General features: G+C 41.3%; 1 protein-coding gene across 1 annotated transcript in view; it reads left to right on the top strand.

Annotated features, from left to right (window-relative positions):
- CSMD1 (CUB and Sushi multiple domains 1) overlaps positions 1-19519 on the top strand; it is a 1321894-nt gene that overhangs the window by 1266819 nt on the left and 35556 nt on the right. Inside the window, exons 57-62 of the mRNA XM_054971211.1 lie at positions 464-637; positions 2159-2341; positions 9887-10063; positions 11208-11387; positions 13428-13601; positions 15237-15410. Coding sequence (XP_054827186.1) covers positions 464-637; positions 2159-2341; positions 9887-10063; positions 11208-11387; positions 13428-13601; positions 15237-15410 — 1062 coding nt within the window. The remainder of the gene's footprint in view (positions 1-463; positions 638-2158; positions 2342-9886; positions 10064-11207; positions 11388-13427; positions 13602-15236; positions 15411-19519) is intronic.

The raw sequence follows: 19519 nt of genomic DNA, 5'->3' as shown, positions 1-19519 counted from the left end.
AACCAGTATATGAATGAACTCTTGTTGAGTTATTCAAACTGAAATCTGATCTGTATTTTTTAAAATTTTAGTTTTTTATAGACCTTCAGTTAGTGTGGCCATCTAAGAACTTAGTTTCTTCAAATGGTCAACTGGGCTAAGGCAGAGAAGGCCAAACCTTGAATCTTTCCCTGAACTAAGTGGGAATGAGAAGCTGTTCCATCTTATGGATACCATCTGAAGTATCTGTTTTTTAAACATTCACCATTAGGAGCCGGGTTTTTATATAATTTGTGTTCATTGCTCTCAAATTATAGAAGACAAAGCTTTCTGGAAATCAGATGTAATGGACAACAGAATTCAACAATACTGCAAAACGATGTAATACATAAATCTGACTTCATAGTTATCATACTTTACATGTTGTTTTGGGAAGAGAAATTGTTATGAAGCTAATCCATTTTCTCCCTCTCCTCCTACCTAGCAATATCTTGTGGACACCCTGGAGTTCCAGCCAATGCAATTTTATCAGGAGAAAAATTTACATATGGGTCTGTTGTCCATTACTCTTGCACAGGAAGTCGAACTCTGATAGGAAACTCTAGTAGAACATGCCAAGAAGATAGCCGCTGGAGTGGAACTCTACCTCACTGCTCAGGTAATTGTATGAGGCATTGTCTGTTTGTGTCCTAGGAACTGAGGTGATTTAAACTGTTTCCTTGTAGCAGTTAGATGTCATGTTTTGGATTTCATTTACAAGGTGTTCTTTGATTTACCATCAGTTGTGTTTAACATTGTTTATCATTTTCTGCCACTTGCATTTTAACATTTCCTTAGTTTGTTTTGAAAATTCATTTATTGAGATGGGTCATCTGTGAACCATAAGCTACATTACCTGTTTTTACCTGAAAACATGAGATCATCCATATAGATTAGCAGCCACTAACCTGCAAGTGAGCTCAAGAGTGGCATGTGATATTCATGATACACATGAATATGGGAATCTCAAGAAATGCACATTTCCTATATCCACACGTGTCATTAATATTCTCAGTGGAGGTTTCCATGTTTTCCAAATGAGGAGATAATTGTGCTTATTCTGGGTTTGTGAACACACATACCTCCTTAGGCCTGAACTACATTTTATTATTTGTAATGTGTAGATTTGGGGTTCCACCAATGATAGTCAGAAGTCAGAAGCAGGGGAACTTATTTTGAAGCACTTGGAGGTCTGATTCTGATTGGGACTGCAGTTGGAAGGAGGGGAATTTTATCCTTTCTGCCATTTTCCCCCATTGGGGATTGTGTGTATTTATGAGCCACACACATACACACAATGGGACAAAATAACATTTCCCTGGGCCATTTTGAGACAAGAATAGCATGGAAGGGAGACTGAAGGCCTTTCTCCTTCTGTGCCATGGTCCTAATCCAAATTGAGGCCCTGGATGCTTGAAAACTCTGATAATAATACAGTTTAGGCCTATAAAAATAGATTTACAAGTTAATCACTTTTGACATTCAAGCTAGCCACAGATGCAAAAATGGATGCAGGGATCCATTTTCTTGCAACAGTACCATCTATTTTGAAACCAGAACACAAGATATAACATTGAGTGTGCTATTTTCATGATCTTTATTCCTAGCATTAGGTTGGAATCAATCCAGCAGCAAAACCAGGTGTGCCTACAAATATATACTCAGCATTTCAATCAATAATTGCTACTTATTGGGTATAGTTGTATGTTTTGCATTTGCAAACCCTTTTAAAAGTATAGATGATATAAGCTTTAAAAAAATATACCTATATTATGTGATTTGGGTCCCTTTCATGAACTTATTTTGAGTTCTGAAGGCAGATGGGAGTTATTGTAAGGTTTCACACAGCTTAAGGATAAAATGTTCTTCTGCAGTTAATGGAACTTTCAACGAGGTTTTCAAAAATCCCCAAAATGATGATTTCCTGTTTTGCAGCACTGTTTTTGTTGCTTTTTGTTTGTTTTTGGTTTTGGTGCTCCATCCTTTTGGTATGCGAAAACTTTTTAAAAAGATCTTTGCCTTTAGAAGCCAAAGCAAGTTAAAGCATCTGTAAGAAACAAATCTTGTTTGTTAAACCAAATTACATTGCAGTGTAGTGGAGCCCAGTAAGACTGTCACAGTTATTCTTTATATTTCACAGGAAACAACCCAGGATTTTGTGATGATCCTGGAGTACCATCTCATGGGACTAGACTTGGGGATGAGTTCAAGATAAAAAGTCTACTGCGTTTTTCCTGTGAAATGGGTTATCATCTGAAAGGTTCCCCAGAAAGAACATGCCTGCTTAATGGGTCATGGTCTGGTTTGCAGCCGGTGTGTGAAGGTTAGTCGTAGCTGTGGTTACTTCCATTGCCAAGTCATACAACTTCAATTTCATGAATGCAACACTTGATGCTTTTATTTTAGTAAAGTACTTTGAATATACTTGAAAGTACAGTAAAAAAAAACTTGCATAGTTCAACAGCTGTTTCTGAGACTGGCTTAACTTTGGTTGGATCATGCCCAATGAGGTAAATGAACACTGGATGTATGTTTGATGGGCTGTGAGACTGGTGAAAATGAATTTAGTTTCTGATGAGTAGCCTTGTTCGTTTGTAGTAAAAGAGCAAGATTCGGATCCAGTAGCACCTTAAAGACCAACTAGATTTCCAGGGTTTGTGCTCTTGAGAGTCAGAGCTCCTTTGCTTCAGCCTTTACGCCTAGAAAAAAGAGAGCACAACCAATGGTCTCACTTTTTTTTTCATAATGTGTTCCTTCCAAAGGAAAGACTAGATGTGATGGCAGGCTGCCAGTTATTCATCCATGGTTCAGTGAAACGTTTCTGGTCTTCAGAATATAGGACATGTATTTGCCTTAAGACAGTTAAACCAGAATCACAGCAATACAGGCTGTATCATGCATTAAGAATATGAGTTACAGGCTGGTTTAAAGATATACTCTCATTTTGTCCTTCGTCTGCTTTTCTTTCCTCTGCCAAAAATCTTCAAATACAAATAGGTCACATGCATAAGTTATTATAGACTTCTACTTTTTAAACTTATTTTTATTACCTATTCTCTTTTCTACCAATAATCAATTTTAGGCCTTCTTTCCCAGTGTTTCACTGTTCTTCCATGCATAGAATTCATATTGTGCATTTATATACAAATGGGCCTACAGGGGTGTCATAGGCAGGGGAACAGGGAAGCTCTCTGTGGGCTGCCACCACTCCTCAGAAGGACCCAGATCACCCACCTGACCCCTTTTATCCACTCTTTCCCAGTAGGTTTTATTTGTGCGTGACTAAATGAGGCACAAGGACCCAGACAGAATAATAAACAATACTCTTCTGCTTTGCCTTCCCCCAGGGCCCTGCTAGACTCTTCTCCTGTTGTTCACTCTATCCCCACTAGTACTACTGATACTTTCAAAGTAGGTTTAGCTGGGTTACATTACATTCACTAACACAGCACTAACTCACAAAAATTTTCCAATCTCCCCCGCCCTTTTTTTTTTTTTGGTTTTAGACAGCTAGCCAAATATCAGAATATTCTCTGACTACCTAGTCTAAAAGATGGCTAATTATTGTGGGTCTAAGCTGGAGATGGAAGTATGTTTTCTTATCTGAAAGCCTTATTTAGATTATTTTCTACTTCTAACTATACTAGCAAGAAGTTTAATTTCTCTTCAGGAATCAAGCAACTCTCTTCCTGAAACACAGACACTAGTGCAGGTCAGCCTATGGCCACACGCACTTCATTTCTAAACCACCTGCCCTGGCTTCACTGAAGCCAAGAGACCAAGAGCAAGGTGAGCAGCCTAGTTAGTTTATTTATTTTTTACTAAGGGACTGTTACCAGAACTGCTATTTTATGGGGAAATTAGCAGCAGTCTGGGTTTAATTATTGCAGATCTTAACCAGCTATATCAGAGTCCCTCTTCCAGATAACTCATGCAATAAAGAGGCAAGACTAATAAAGATAAAACGTGTTTACTAATAGTGTTGCGTATGCCTACAATAACACACACAAGCAAGGTACATACAAGAACTAGGAAATAAAGAGTAGGAAAAATAGAGCCGTTTGCCTTAGCAGGAGAACCCACTTGAGATCGATGGAACGGGGCGATATGCACCTGGTCACGGTGAGGAATAAAGATGTAGCAGCGAAGCGTGGCGATATCTAATGCCTGCACTAGACACGCAGAGTGATGGTTGAGGTTCAGGATAGGAATGGCACGCGCACCTCATGGCAGGGGAAGCCTGCTTAAGTACCCCAAAACGTACCCTGAGGCGGGTGCCGTCCATGTGATTCTCAAAAGGGGAACAAAGGCTTAATGGGTCTACAACTATCCCTGATGGGTCACTTTAGTGTCTAATTGTGTGAGAGTGACACCTTGGGAAGAGGGGACAAAGAAGGGGAGGGGAGTGCTGGGCGGGTTGATTGAATCTGCCAGGAAGCTGGAGTTGTCTTGATGGCATCAGCTCTGGAATGTGGTGGTTGTATTGAGATGTGTCCATTAGGTGTTCTGGACAGCCGGCATGTAGCTTCCATTCCTGGGTGGTTTCCAAGATATGCATAGCAGGGCAAGGCTGGCCACTGTGGACGTGACAGGCACGCATTCACGAAATGGCAACCTTAGAGTAAACTGTCCAAGCTGGTTCTTTGTTGTCTGGGAACATGGCTTCTTCCTCGGCACGGCTTGGGCTTGTCAGCAGGCTGCCCAGTGGTGAGGGCAGACCCAGTGACGGTCCTGCAAGGGGCTTCCTGTGGGAACTGACCAGGGGGTGCCTGCCCAGGCTCGTGGAGATTCCCTCCGGCTGGCACTGTGCTGCTAGTGGCATGGCTCTGGGTCCAGGTGAGGTGGGTGCCCAAGGAGGCAGGAAACAGGCATAGGTGGTACAGTCCATTACAGCAGAGAGAACAGGAAACAAGCATGGGCAATGCTGCCCTTAATCAGAGTCTTTGATGGATCTTTAAAACAGCAGTGCAGGAAACTGACACAGTTCATGGCTGGCCCCATAACAGGAGGATGGGGGGTCCCTGGCAACAGGGACTATTTATCTGTTTTACAACAACCCTTGAACCCTTCTTAATGCCTACCCAAGGCTTTTTAGGGGAAATCTCTGTTGGTCTCTAAGCGGAAAATTAATTTGTGTTTTTTAACAAGAACTACACCTCACTTAAGTTAAAAAGCTTATTAAAAGTTTACAAAGTAACAACAACTACTGAGAATAACCCAACAGGAAAGCACCCCCAAAATCCACCAGAGGCAAAAACAATAAACTTCAATGCAGAACAACAGCAACTCTTAAAATATATAAGAACTCTTTAAATACAAGCAAAAAACTGTTTGCCCCCACAACAGCAACAAGTGTTACACAACCATCAGAAAACAAACAAAAGCACCTCTCACAACAACAATAGCAATTAAATAATGTTTTTAAATAAAGTTTAAAAGGAAAGAAAAAGCTTGCCCCTTTCCTTTATCCTATCCCTCCCCAACCCAACATCAGACCAATCCCCTCCCCCCAAAAATGTCAGGAAAAATCAATGACTCTCAAACCAGACAGAAGTTCCTCAGATGGTTCTCCAGGTAGGCAGGCTGGCAAGCAGTGTTACCAGAACTGCTTTTTATAATGGGGAAATTAACTTAGCAGTCTGGAACTAAAAATAGTGCGGATCTAACCAATGTTTACGGAGGTCCCGATTCCAGACACTCTAGTGACAAAGAGGCAGACTACAAATAAGTTCAAACACGTGTATTTACTAATAGTGTGGCGTAAGCCTGAACTTGCACATACATACAAGAGAGCACACAAGAACTAGGAAACACAGAGTAAGAAAAATAGAGACGGTCACATTAGCAGGTTCCCAACGATGATAAGGGAGATACTCACAATCCTGAAGCGGAGCAGAGACACGACAGCGAGGTGGTCCAATGCCAGCAATGGATCCACAGAGGGACAGCAAGGGGTGTGGATAGGAATGGCGAACGCACCATGCGGTCTGAGGGATCGACTTAAATACCCGAAAACATACCCTGAGGCTGGTGCTGTACTTGGTGGTTCTCACAGATTAAAACAAAGGCTCTAATGGGGTGCTGAATGGCTTGGATGGGCCACTTTGGTAATCTGATTGTGTTAAGTGACAAACCAGGAAGAGGGGACAAAAGAGGGAGGGGGAAATCCGAGTGGGCTGAATGGATGTTCCAGCAGACAGGGCTTGCCCTGATGTCATCAGCTCTGGAATGCGGAGGTTTCTTTGAGATGCATTCTCTAAGTGCTTGGGATGGTCGGCACTTAGCTCCTTCTCCGGGGCGGCTCCTAAGATATGCAGAGTGGTGCGAGGTTCTCTCACTGCGGACGTGGTGTGTCCGCTTCGCCGAAATGGCTTCTCAAAGCAGGCTTCTTCCCTCGGTCTTCTGGCTGCCTAAGAACATGGTTGCCGGCAGGGCATGGCAGGGGGCTGGTTAGCAGGTTGCCTGGTGGCGAGGGCAAGCTCGGGGACCGATTCGCGGGAGGCTCCAGGGGGGAACTGACCAGGGAGCACCTAGCCAGGCTCGCTGGAGGTTTCCCCGGCAGGCGCCCGGCTGCTAGCAGCGGCTTGGGCCCAGATGAGGCAGGCTTCCATGGAGGCAGGGGGAACAGCACGTAAAACACAGTCCATAGCAGGGAACAGGCACGGTCTGTGGCAGATGGCAATGCAGGCACGGGGCACACTTTTAACAAAGTCCAAACACACACTGGGAGGTCCAGATATAGGTCTAGGCAGGGCTGCCCAGGAAGAGAGTCCTTTGTGCAGTTATCCAGGCATGGTGTCAGGAAACTAACACAGTCTATTGCAGCAGCAAGGTAATTAACAAGCAGGCAGGAAACTGACACATGTACCAGAGCACACACCTGCAGGGAAATCTTTGGTGCAGCAGTAAAACAGCAACGCAGGAAACTTTAACACAGTCCATGGCAGGCCTCAAAGCAGGAGAGGGGGCCTACTTGGCAACAGCAGGCAGAAGTAATTCAAAACACAAATCCAAAAGGCAGACTCCCAGAGTACCCAGAGGCTAAAAGCAATCACAGCACACTCTCCAGAAATCTCACTCAAAATGGAGTCTGCTCTTAGCCAAGCCTACTGTCGGGCCTGGCTAGGGGATTCTCTCAGACTCTCCACTTCATCAAACACAGTTGTATGAGTTAAAGGTCTTTATTAGATATTGCCCCCTAGAAGTGTACATGTACATAGTAATTGCCTGGAATGCCAAAGCAATGTCTTCCCCGAGAGGTTATACCTCCTGTCCCCTCCCTCCAGTTCAAACAAGAGTCAGTTGAAGTCAGCAAAAGTTCTGCAAGAGATGCAGAGCTGAGTTTCCCAAGGTTGGTTCTCAGACATTCAGTTCCAGCTGCACTGATAACACCACTCAACCCAAGTAAAGTGTAGCCAAGATACAGTGAAGGAAGAAAGCTACACTACTGCCCATCCGCCCAGTAGATATACGTTCACATGTATGGCAGGCAGACTGGCTGGCCTGTCTGACACCTACTTTTATGTTCCTGAAAAATGCTCTTCCATCAAAGAATCCCTGTGATTGGCCAGACAACTAGAGTTCTTCCAATTCCATATCCCATTGGTCACTCACTCTCCCTCTACCCTGCTGCCTGAGGTGGGGGGGAATCCTGGGAAAAAACAAGGGAAAAGCCAGCCAGCTTTAAAATGATGGTCATTCTCAGATAAACCCAAATAATTTGGATATATTTGAGAATTTAGTATTCAGTATTCCTGAATATATCCAGATATATTCTGGTATTTTGGTATATATTCAACTCAGGAATACCAACTTGCACAGCCCTAGGAAATACTGCAAGAGAAAATCCAGACTTAAACTTGGGCTGTTTCCACACAGTCCAGTTTTAGCGAGAAACTCTCGCATACTTTCGCTCCAAAACCCGCCAATACCCGACATTACCTGTCTTGTTCCGCCTCCGTGTATTCTGCATCATTCCGATTTTTGAGCAGTCCATGCGAACTTCTGACGATGATTCCTAACGTTTGGGAACGTTCCGCCATTGAGGAAGCCCGTCTCCCCTTTTCTTTTTTGTTGTTGCCGCCGCCAGGCAGCCCAACTATTTTTTTTTTTAAAAAAGGCGTGTTTTGCACAGTTGCATAATTTCAGTGGGTGAATGGCACAATATTATGTGTTGGACACACGTTTTGGCAACCCCAGCGGGCATCGCAAATTGCAGATGCACAACTGAGATGGCTGGATATTTTTTTTTTTTAAGTGCAAGCCGTTTTTGCTGCTGCAATGTTTCAAAGGGTTTGCCAGTCAAATGTGGGTTTCATTCAACTCTGAAATGATTGGGGCGCTAGATACACCCTAGATTTAATACTGGTGTGTATGCAGCTCATATGAACACTTTGCTGTCTATCTTGTGCCCCAGTAAACTGTAGCATAACACCAGTCTGTAGTCTGGCAGTGTTTTTTCTTTTGAAAGAAATGCTTTGCGCAGTTGCAAGTTTTCATTCGGGGGCTTCAGATCGTGGGTTTTTGGGCGATGTGCTTTGAGCCCTTGCTGGCTGAGTCACGTCCCACCCCCCTCTCGTTCCCCTCCTCCACACCCACTCCTTCAACCCGCTTCAGGCCTGGGGCAGATCAACTGCTTTTCGGAGCGGACGGATTGCGTGTGCGATTCAAGTCAATTTCAGTTTCTCAGCAATGCACTTTGGAAAGTATAGTCGTTCAGGAAATTCTTTTGCCCATAAACCAGTGTAACCAATAGCCCCCGAGAGATTTTCGCGGGCAAACTAGCAGTCCTATCACAAGCCGTCATGGGAGAAGCGTCAGATTTATCTATTGAAATCCCGAACTTACGCAAAACTCAGCTCCCAAACAAAAAAAAAAGGCGGAGATGGGGCAGCCAAGCCGCCCTATGTCCACCATGGTGGGGGCGGTCTCCGCCCACTGCCCTGCAGTTTCTAATGCCCGTATGGGCTGTTGGGAGCGGGACGATGTGGCACGATGCGGAAGAAGGCGCAATGAGGAGGGTAATCGTGGGGTTGTGGACAAGCGATTCATTGCACCTGACTCACAGGATTTTTGGCCGTGTGGAAACGGCCCTGATCTTAAATTAGAGAAACCTGTGTCCCATTACCTACAGGCAGAAACTGAAATTGTCAGACAAAACTGGTCTTCAACGCTGGAGTTTCACAGTTGCAAAAAAAACCCAGTTCCCCTATTAATAGCATTGTGCTAATTGCTTTTTTAGAACATTCAATACGTGAAAGGGGAACTTCTGGTATATTGTTAAGGGCATACTTCCATACCTGAGTTTCGCTTGGGAAATAGCCAAGGAAAACAGAACAGAAGTTTCTGGTAATATTGTAAAGGAGATAGTTCTGTACTTGAGTGAAGGTCTGATTGAGAGAACAGAAAGGAAGCATGAGATAAACTACTTAAAGTTAAAAATCACATTCATAAGTATATTCTTGGTAAAGGTTGCAATGTCATGAAATAAATACATTCTTTCATGTTGAGGCTACCATTCCGACATAAGACAGAACATAACAGCATATGTTACAGTCTTTTTGTTTTTGTTCATCTCTCTCTCTCTCTCTCTCTCTCTCTCTCTCTCTCTCCCCCCCCCTTGTTTTGTATAGCATATTTCCAAATACATTCCAAAGAGAAATATATTTGCCATCTGTAACTAACAAATTAAAATGATAATGTAAGCCCAATGGGGAAAATGCATATTTTGGTTTATGTAATGAACATATCCCATAACTTTGTGAAAAACTAAGCCATTAAATAGCTGTTGTCTTACCTTTTTTTTCTACATTCTTTTTATAATAGTGATCATATTGATCTTTTTCTTCCTTCCTTCCACATTTGACAGCTGTGTCTTGTGGAAATCCTGGAACACCAGCCAATGGCAGGATTGTCTACAGTGATGGGATTTCATTCTCAAGCTCGGTCATATATGCCTGTTGGGAAGGCTATAAAACTTCAGGGCTAACTACTCGGCATTGTACAGCCAATGGCACATGGACTGGCACTGCTCCAGACTGCTCAGGTCTGGAAATGACACCTTGTTAACTATATGTTTCAGAACTGACAGAAATATTCATAGAAAATATGTTATCCTTAATGCAGAAAGAAAGTATTTGTCAGGAAATAAAAATCACGGTGAATTGTAATTGTATTCCTTAATACCTTTCCCACATGCAGCTCAATATGCAGTTTATACAGAAGTAAGCACTACTGTGGTCAAGGGGACTTATTCCCTGGTAAATTTGCTTATCATTGCAGCCTTGGATTTATTTTGATAGAAGAACATCTACACGGCTCTTCTGCAAAGAACAGCAACTTTCTGACACTTGCTATGACATCAATGTCTCTAACGCACAGTGTCGGTCTCATCTGTGCAATCACATGTATATAATTCATAGTCAGCCCTATGCTGAGTTGCTCCAGTCTAAGCCCATTGAAATCTGTGGAGTAGCTCTGCATGGTACTGCACTGTAAATATAATTCATTAATACATTTTACTAAATATAGTTGTTTTTCTTCAAGTCACACTGTCTTTTTAATGCTATCTTGATCATTTAGGATTTTATCATTTAGTCTTTTATCATCTCACGAGAGTGAAAAAACATGGTTTCTGAGGAGAATTTTCTCTGAAATTAACTTTTCTGTTCAGATAGCCTGTGCTGGAAATGATCCAGATTTGGGGCTTAATGTGTATGTGTTTATAATTAGAGACCTACAAAATAAATTGGAAAAATACATGCAGTGAAACTAATAAAAATGTACGCTACTGCAGGGAATGTGACTAGGAATTTGTACAGGTGTGTTTGTACAACATCTACATAGATTTGAGCATCAGGTGGCTTCCACAACTCGTGGACATGCTCATTTTTGAGGATCAGACTATTTGCTGCTAACCCATTAAGATTCTACAAGTCCTGCTATAAGTTGCAGATGCATCAGCAGGAACTCCTAGCTTCATTTGCATTCCAGTAGGACCACAACCACCACACATTAATATCTGCCCCCTTGGGTTAAAAGTCAGTTTGTGCTACTGTGCCAATGTTAACAAATGTACACAGCTGTGTGTGCAGATTTCAGGAAAGCATCCATTGTATGTATTCCATGCACTAACTTTTTGTTTTGTTTTCTATTTTTAATCTCTTTCTTTTTTTCTTTATTTGCTTTAGTGATTAGTTGTGGAAATCCTGGTGAATTAGCAAACGGTATTCAGTTTGGAAATGATTTCACATTTAACAAGACAGTGACCTACCAGTGCAATCCAGGGTATTTAATGGAACCTGTTGGTGCATCTACTATACGCTGTACCAAGGATGGCACTTGGAACCAGAGTAAACCCATTTGCAAAGGTGAGGTCTTGGAGTAGTTTAGAAATATTATTCTCTTGCTGGTTAATTTCTCTCATTTATAATGAATTTGATCTATCTGATTAGGTTCTAAAGTAACCACAAGACAGAAGCTTCCAACATGTTTGTAAGTGTAGTGAAAGGGCAAAAAGTATAATGAAACTGTGGAAAACAGAAACACTGGCATGTTCCTAATACTTTCTTTTCATGCCTTCCTCCATGTTCTTGCATCCCCTTCCAGCTTCTTAAAAGATCATTCTCAGGATCACGAAACCCCTGCCGAAGAACAGCCATGTGGGTTGAGGTGGGTTGCAGTGAGGAAGATGAAGGGGGTGAAATGGTACCTCTTTCATAAGCACAGCTCTGCTGAGGAAAGTGGTTGATTTCATCCTCTTGTCCGTACTCACTCCACATCACTGACCTGCACATCTCTTCTTTCACATGGATTCAGTGACCCAGGAATGAGCTTTCCAGGGGTCAGAAGGGGCTACAGAAATCAAAAGGGAAAGCTCCATATGCTTTCCATCTGTGGATGGGTGTATATATGCTACTGACTTGGATCCACAGAAGTACCCCCTCTGGATACAGCCCCAAATGCTCCCCCTCCTAAAAAGCTGTTCCTGGGAGATCGGCTTCCAGGAACAGTACTGTGTGAGGGAGTAAAGAACTGCTGTAGAAGGAGAGAATCAGTGAAAATCACCCCCTTATGTCTACAGAAATCTTCCAGTAGATCCAAACTATAGCTAATATTTATTATATATAATCCACAGCTTTGCTGCTGAGGTCTCAGCTAACAGTACAAATTAACACAAGATTTCCCTGTTTTACTATGGAGGAATAGTGAGAATCATGATAAAAATCTGAAGGGCAAGGAGCAGCAGAAAGGGTCCACAGTTGTAAGAAGTGTAAAAGCAGATGCATTTCCCTTGTTCCCCCATGCACTTGATACAACAAACCTTTATCACAGAGGTTGCAGAGACCTTTATAAGCAAATGAGGCAGAGTCGACTTGTATGGCATTGCGAAACACAAACAACTAAAGAGCCAAGTAAGATTGGGCTGTCCTGATTGCTTGATTCCTATGGATTAAAAACATAGTAATCAATCCAGCCAATGTTAAGTTTCCAGTGATAAGAGCACACAGAATCATTAAATCCCTGGCATTCTCAATAAAATGATTTCATGTAGCAAGTTGAGGAAGATCTCAGCATGAGAGTATGAAGACCCCCTGCTAATTGGCATTAGGCTAAATGAATCAGTAGTTTGGCATAATTTTCTAAAAACAGGGAAGAACTATAAATTTCCAAAAAATCTTTAGTATAATATTGAAAGTTTTCGAGTGTTTTTGAACCAGAGATGCTTTCTGCAGTAGATAAGATAGAATGTTTTCATGCTCTTCCATTGAAAAGAATGGGGTTCAAAAGTTCTGTGCTTTGGCTAGATCATTCTCATTTTTGTTCTAATGAAGGTTTCAGCTTCCTTTAAGATGATACTACAACTGTCATTTTATGCACTGTTTTAAAGCATTTATAAGTATCACCTCTGTGAACTTTATGAAACTGGAAAATGTTATGGGCTGAAATACTTTTACAAATTAAAGAAAAGGTTTTTTAAAAACCTTGCTGGTAATGGCAGTGGTTCCTGCAAAACTATAAATAAAGAAATATCTTTCAGAAGATAGGTAACAGTATGTAAGTTTCCTTAGCAAAACTATGTTTGCCATTACACCATATTATGAAAATTAAGTATTAAAACTGACATTTAAGAAGAAATACATTCATTTTAATTATATTAATAATGAAGGAAAATGATATTACTATGGATTTTCTTTGAAGCTCTTTGATAGCTTTTTTGCTTCCTAAGCTGCAGTGTAGGTGGAAAGGGATCCATCCCTGATGATAGGTGGGCAGACATTGTAGTGTTTAGTTCTACAGATCCATTAATTAATAATTATATTATAATTATAACCAACATAGTAATTATTAGTTACAAGTATAACTGATTTTATAATAACATTTTATATTTTTCTGTTTTTTTGCATTAGCCATCACATGTGTCCCACCTCCGCAGGTGCAATATGGAAAGATAGAAGGCTCAGATTTCCATTGGGGTTCTAGTGTAAGTTACAGCTGTGCTGATGGTTATCAGCTTTCCAATTCAGCTATTCTCTCATGTGAAGGTCGAGGAGTATGGAGAGGAGATGTCCCACAGTGCCTACGTAAGTTTCTTAAATTTGTTTGTTTAAAGACAATTATTACCATAATATGAAGTCAAAGATGGGAGAACTTGAAAAAGTTATATAGGAGCAACAAAAAAATTTGTATGAATGGCCAAGACAGACAGGATGAGAAGAGCTATGGGGCTTTTAGTATTTTAGTAGACTGAAAAGGCAAGAAATACCACTTTTTAAAAATGAATATCCATTTGTCATATGTATCATAGTTGTTAAAACCTGAATATTGTGTACACACAATTCACTCTAGAAATAGTTATATTCCCATGGCAAAATTAAAATATTCGTTAGAGTGCAATTATTTGTTGCCTTACTATTATCTCAGTCTTCTCATTGATTATCCCATAGTAACTCAATATTGACGTTAAGTATGCAGCTTTAGTCCAAGACTATTGATTTCATTGACCTGAGCATGAAGCTGCCACTCATTCTTAAGTGAAGTACATCAGTTCATCGTTAATTAGCACGTAAAGCCAGTTTTAAAAAAATAGAATTTCTAAACACTTTTCTAGTCTATGAGCTGAAAACATGTCCTGGGAAGGTGGGGGAGGACTAGAAGGCTAGGCATCTGTGCAACCTGCATCAAAGAAGAGCTAAAATAAAATATCTAAAGATGAGAAATAGGATGCTGGAAAATCCATTATCAGATGTTTGCCAGTATTACAAAATGGTGGTGGAAACAGCATGAAGACTTGACTTATATCATATGCATGGTGGTGGGAGAGGAGAGGAAGTTTAACTTTCCCTTATATGTCCTTTAGCTGATTAGAATCAATGTCCTTGAGAGGCCAACAACAACATGGGGAAATTTATTCTGATGAGCAAAATGACATAGAAGAGTAAGTTACAGTTCCTTCCCTTTCCCACCTCCATGCACATGATATAGGCCAGGTCTTCACAATGTTCCTGCCACCATTAACAACACTGAGACCAGGGAATCACAAAAGTATACAAAGTTGATTATTGATATTGGACTGTGGATATTCACCTTGCGTTGTATGAATTGGTTATTGATGGACTCTGTAACTTTGTACTGTATTTATTGTAACTTGACACATTTTTGCACGTTTGCACTTTGAATTATTAATATCAACTTTGTATACTTTTGTGATTCCCTGGTCTTGTTGTTTTCCTTCCATAGTTACCGGGGTTGCCCGTTGTTTTTCTTCACCATTAACAACACTGGCAAACATCTGATCATGGATTTTCCAGCATCCTGTTTGTTTTTCATCTGTAGATATTTTATTTTAGCTCTTCTTTGATACAGGTTTCTCTCCTCGTACCGTGATATTAGCCCTCCAAGGGAAAAAAAGCAAACTATCCATAATTTTTCCTTGGAGGGCTAATATCACTGTGTGAAGAAAGGTCATTTTTGATCAGTGAAACCAACTCTTCACTTCCCACATGGGCCCAATCCAGATCTCACTGAGAACAATTGAAGATGGGGCTAATTTAACGTTAATAAATCTTTAAAACTTTGTTCTCCAAGCAGAACCCATTTGACAAAAATTCAGCATGCAGTGTGGTACCTACAAATCAAGGGTTTACCTGTGCATGGAGTGTCCACAGCAGATGAATTTGAGAGCTCTGTATTAAATGTGTTCTCTTTTTTTACATCAGCTGTCTTTTGTGGAGAGCCTGCCATTCCAGCTGAGGGGCGACTTAATGGTAAAAGCTTTACCTACAGATCTGAAGTATCTTTTCAGTGCAGACCACCTTTAATACTGATAGGCTCATCAAAAAGAATTTGTCAAGCAGATGGCAGTTGGAGCGGAATTCAGCCAACATGCATTGGTAATTGCTACAATTATTTATTTCTAGGCCACTTTGCTCACATACAATGACATTTATCCTACACTGATGAAAAAAACATGCATGTAATGTGTACACTGTCATATCGGAAAATCACGTAAATGCTTATTTTTGTGGTTTGAAACCATTGTAGAAGAAGAAATAAGCTGCTTCAAGAGCAGAAGAATTATATATCTGATTTCTATTCTGTTCCTTTCTCTTAGGAGCTCAGGGAAGTATACTTGGTTCACCACTCTACCCTTTTATCCTCACAATAACACTGTGAGATAGATTATGTTCAGAGAGAGTGACTGAACCAAAGTCATCCAGTGAGTGTCATGGCTGAGTGACAATTTGATCCTGGTCCTCCCTAGTTATAATCTAAAGGCCTCACCACATGTGTTTATTGGTCGAAGACACAACGATTTTTTATCAGATGTGCAATGCGAGTGTTGGGTCTCCCGGAGGCATACTGACCCATTTCTGCTTGTGACTATGGCATGTGGGGAGAAGCAGCTTCATCCCTCTTTCCTGAACTGCTTTTGTATTCTCAAACTAACCCATGGAGCTGCTGTTGAATCCATTGTAAAAATTACATGTAGCCACGTAAGTAATGTGATTTTTCCAGCTGAACTGGCTCCACAGGACAGCTTGAGCAAGCAAAAACTATGGAGGGGGGGAGGATGAAGCTGCTTCTACTTGTGGGTGTCATTGAGAGCAGAAAGGAGCTGGGATACATCTGGGAGGCACAAAACTCTCAGCAAAACTAAAGATTATGCATAACTTAAATTGGGGTCAACTATGCATGACTTGATCCAAGTTGCAGTGTGCATAACATTCAGGAGCGATTGTTTCTGAGCACTGTAGAGCCAGTGGAAGGTCTTCAGTCCTCCCTATTGCACCATTTTCATGAGCTTAAGGAGCCCAGGAGAACGGCACTGTTTGCCCTGTCCTGGAGCTCCATATGTACTAATTGCAACACATGGAGTCCTAGAGCGGGGCAAACATGCTCCCCTGTAGCACTTTCAGATTGTGAAAATGGTGTAGGATGGAAGACTGAAGCCCCTCCTCCTCCCTGTGCCACACTTATTAGCAGAAATTAGCCCTGCAGAGCTTGGGAACATTAATTCCTGGATGTTGTATCTACCCCCAACCGGACAGGTCACACATAATATTTAATTGAACCCAGACGGACAGACCATTCCTTCAGGTCTATACTCAAGCAAGAAAGACGTGCAACAGCACACAAGTGGATGGAATAAGCACAGGAAGGAAATTAGTTTAACAGTTATGATTTATATATAAGGGGGAAGGCCAGTTTTAGCAACCTTATCTTGTATTGAGGAATGTAGTGGAACTATCCTGTGGCCTTTGTGACAGAGCCAGAATGTCTTTTCCATCTTTTTTTCCCCCCATCGCAAGGCAACTAGCGGTTGGTTTTGGGTTCTCTTTGAAACGGAAAGGGAAACCCGCGTCTCCTTCTTCTAGCCAATGACATTCCTCCTGCTTCTCCAGTCTTCTTTTTAAAAGAAAAGGGTGGGGGGGAAACCTTCCACATCATGCATACCCACTCCTTGCACCCATCAAAAGGATGGACATTTCTACTTTCACAGGGTGGATGGTACAGCAGAAAGCAGAGCTCATTCATAGTGAAGAGTCCTGCCCTTTGGTCCCAAATACCAGAATGTTTTTTTTCCTCTCCAGCAGCAGTACCAACTCATGTCAGTTCATCTGCTGAGAAAGGTGCAGCTGGCAACGCACAGGGTAGAGAGGATGCGCTTTCCTCTCCATCTGATATAGAGTTGGAAATACACATCCCTATCCACCATCTTGGGTCACTGGTGTGAATCTGCCTGAAACTGCACTTGAATGCTATTTTAATTTTTGTCACTTCTGACTGCCACAGTTGTCCTTTTCATGAGGCTTAACTTGGCACTTACTATGCCTTTTTTCCCTGACGATGTTCACGTATAATTCTGTATATCATTCTGTAGGATAAATTCATAAGCTGCGTAAATGTCAGTTTGCTGGAAACAAAGTCATTGAGTACCAGTGTGTGTGTTCACAAACCTTTGCATGACTTCTAATGACTTGGATAGAGAGTAGAAAAATGCAAATTTGAAGCTTGTAAAAGTAAAAAGCAGCTTCAGTCTCAGCAGCATGCTAAGAGAAATTCTCTTATTTCCATTTTACACAGTTTCTCCCTCAAACCCAACAATCTATTTCATTTAATGTTTTTAGGAATTTAGAATCTGCTTCAAATTTTGATCCATAGAGAAATTCAAAAAGAAGAGAGGCAGAAAGGGAGGTTCTACAAAATTTCAGAATTTTATTCTACAGATGCGCAGACAGGCAATTTCTTCCCAAACCTTCCTTCCCTTCTGCTAGAGCACCATCCTATGAATTGTAACATTTAAAAAAAACCCAGGAAGGGCTAAAATTATAAAAGGACACATAGAGGTGCAACAGAAAACTACAAAGAGAATTTCTTCTTTGAAACAGAGAAAGAGAATAAGAGGAATCCAAGGCTGTATTTAAAAAAGTGAATTTGAGGGGAAAGGAGTTCCACTCTCCATAACAATGCTACTTACTGAGATGAGGTCCCATTTTGATAAAGACTTATAAAAGCTTAGAAAATGGCATATGAAATTTACAGTTTACAAGATCAAACACATCTGACCATTTTGAGATTATTAGGGCAAGGTTTCAGCATCTTGCAGAGTCACGTTGACATGATTCACATTCAAAAACAGATTACTTGTATACCCAAGTAATGTTAGCATTTTCCCCAAAGGGCAGGTTGTGAGTATGTGGGAGGCGTAAGCCTTTCTACTCTTGTTGATCTCAGGGTCACACAACAAGTGACGAATGACACTTGCCTGGCAAGTGAACAGACTCACGTGTATTCCTCCCTGTTCACTTGCCATTCACTTGCTCTCCACTTGATAAAATGGAGCTCAAGTGAATGGCACGTGAACAGGGAGGAATACACGTGAGTCTGTTCACTTGCCAGGCAAGTGTCATTTGTAACTTGTAGTGCGACTCTCAGTGGACTTTGAAGGATAAGACTGCACTGTAAGAAATCCGTTGCTTCCTAAGTAAGCAGGAAGAATTGCTCAGTTTATGAATAATATAAAAATGGTTCTGAAGTATTGTCCATTAAGATGTCTGACCAAAAAAGAAGAATCAAGATGCCTTTTTTCTCACTCTGAGCTGTGCCAGATCTCAAGTGCAACTAGAGAGATTCTTCCTGCGTCTGTGTGTGTAGCCATTGGCAGCAAGCCAAGTCTCAAATAGTGCAATTTTCCGATGAGTCACTCCATTCAAAGCCCTTTGAAATCAGTGGGCTTAGATTAGAGCAGTTCTCCATAGAACTGCATTGAAAATGTGTCTCAAGTCTCAACCCAGACTGTACTTGATTTATTCACAACTTATTTAGTTCAATGTCCTTATTTAGTGCAATGTCCTAATTTTTCTTTGCAATAAATTTAATTCCACTTTATTAAAATCTTGTCAGTTTTCACTTGGCTTGTTTTTTGTCCTGTCCAGTAATCCAGCAGCCCCTTTTCTTCCAGAGCATAAGACTTGTCTTTCGGATTTCTGTCCAGCATCCTTTTTCTTCATTCTCTGTCTCACCCATGTCTTGCCATGAGACCTGGAGAAAAGTTGGCCAGCTCTCACAATAGGACAGAGCAGTTCTGCTACCTTTTCTATCTCACAGATAGTACAGCCATAATAACAAGTAACTCTGCCTTGTGCAGTTAGGTGACCTTGTCCTTAGGGTTCGATTTTGACACTGGCAGGGCTAAACTGATTCAGTGCTCTCAGGTTAAAAGCAAATGTGGCAATGGAGCACCATCCACTTAAAGCTGTAATTCCACTTCATGACTGATTTGGTCACCGTATTTCAAAAAAGACATTGAAGAGATGTTTAGAGGGTTGGAGCACCTTTCCTGTGAGGAAAGATAGAAGAATCTGGGACTATTCAGTTTAGAAAAGAGCCGACTAAGGAGAGACATGGTAGAAGTTTATAAATTTATACACAGGGTAGAGAGAATGGACAGAGAACTTTTTCTCCCTCTCACAAAATACTAGCACCCCAGAGTATCCAG

Source organism: Eublepharis macularius, chromosome 1 (assembly GCF_028583425.1).
Source record: "Eublepharis macularius isolate TG4126 chromosome 1, MPM_Emac_v1.0, whole genome shotgun sequence".
Classification (NCBI taxonomy): Eukaryota; Metazoa; Chordata; class Lepidosauria; order Squamata; family Eublepharidae; genus Eublepharis; species Eublepharis macularius.
This window is presented reverse-complemented; position numbering and strand designations above follow the sequence as displayed.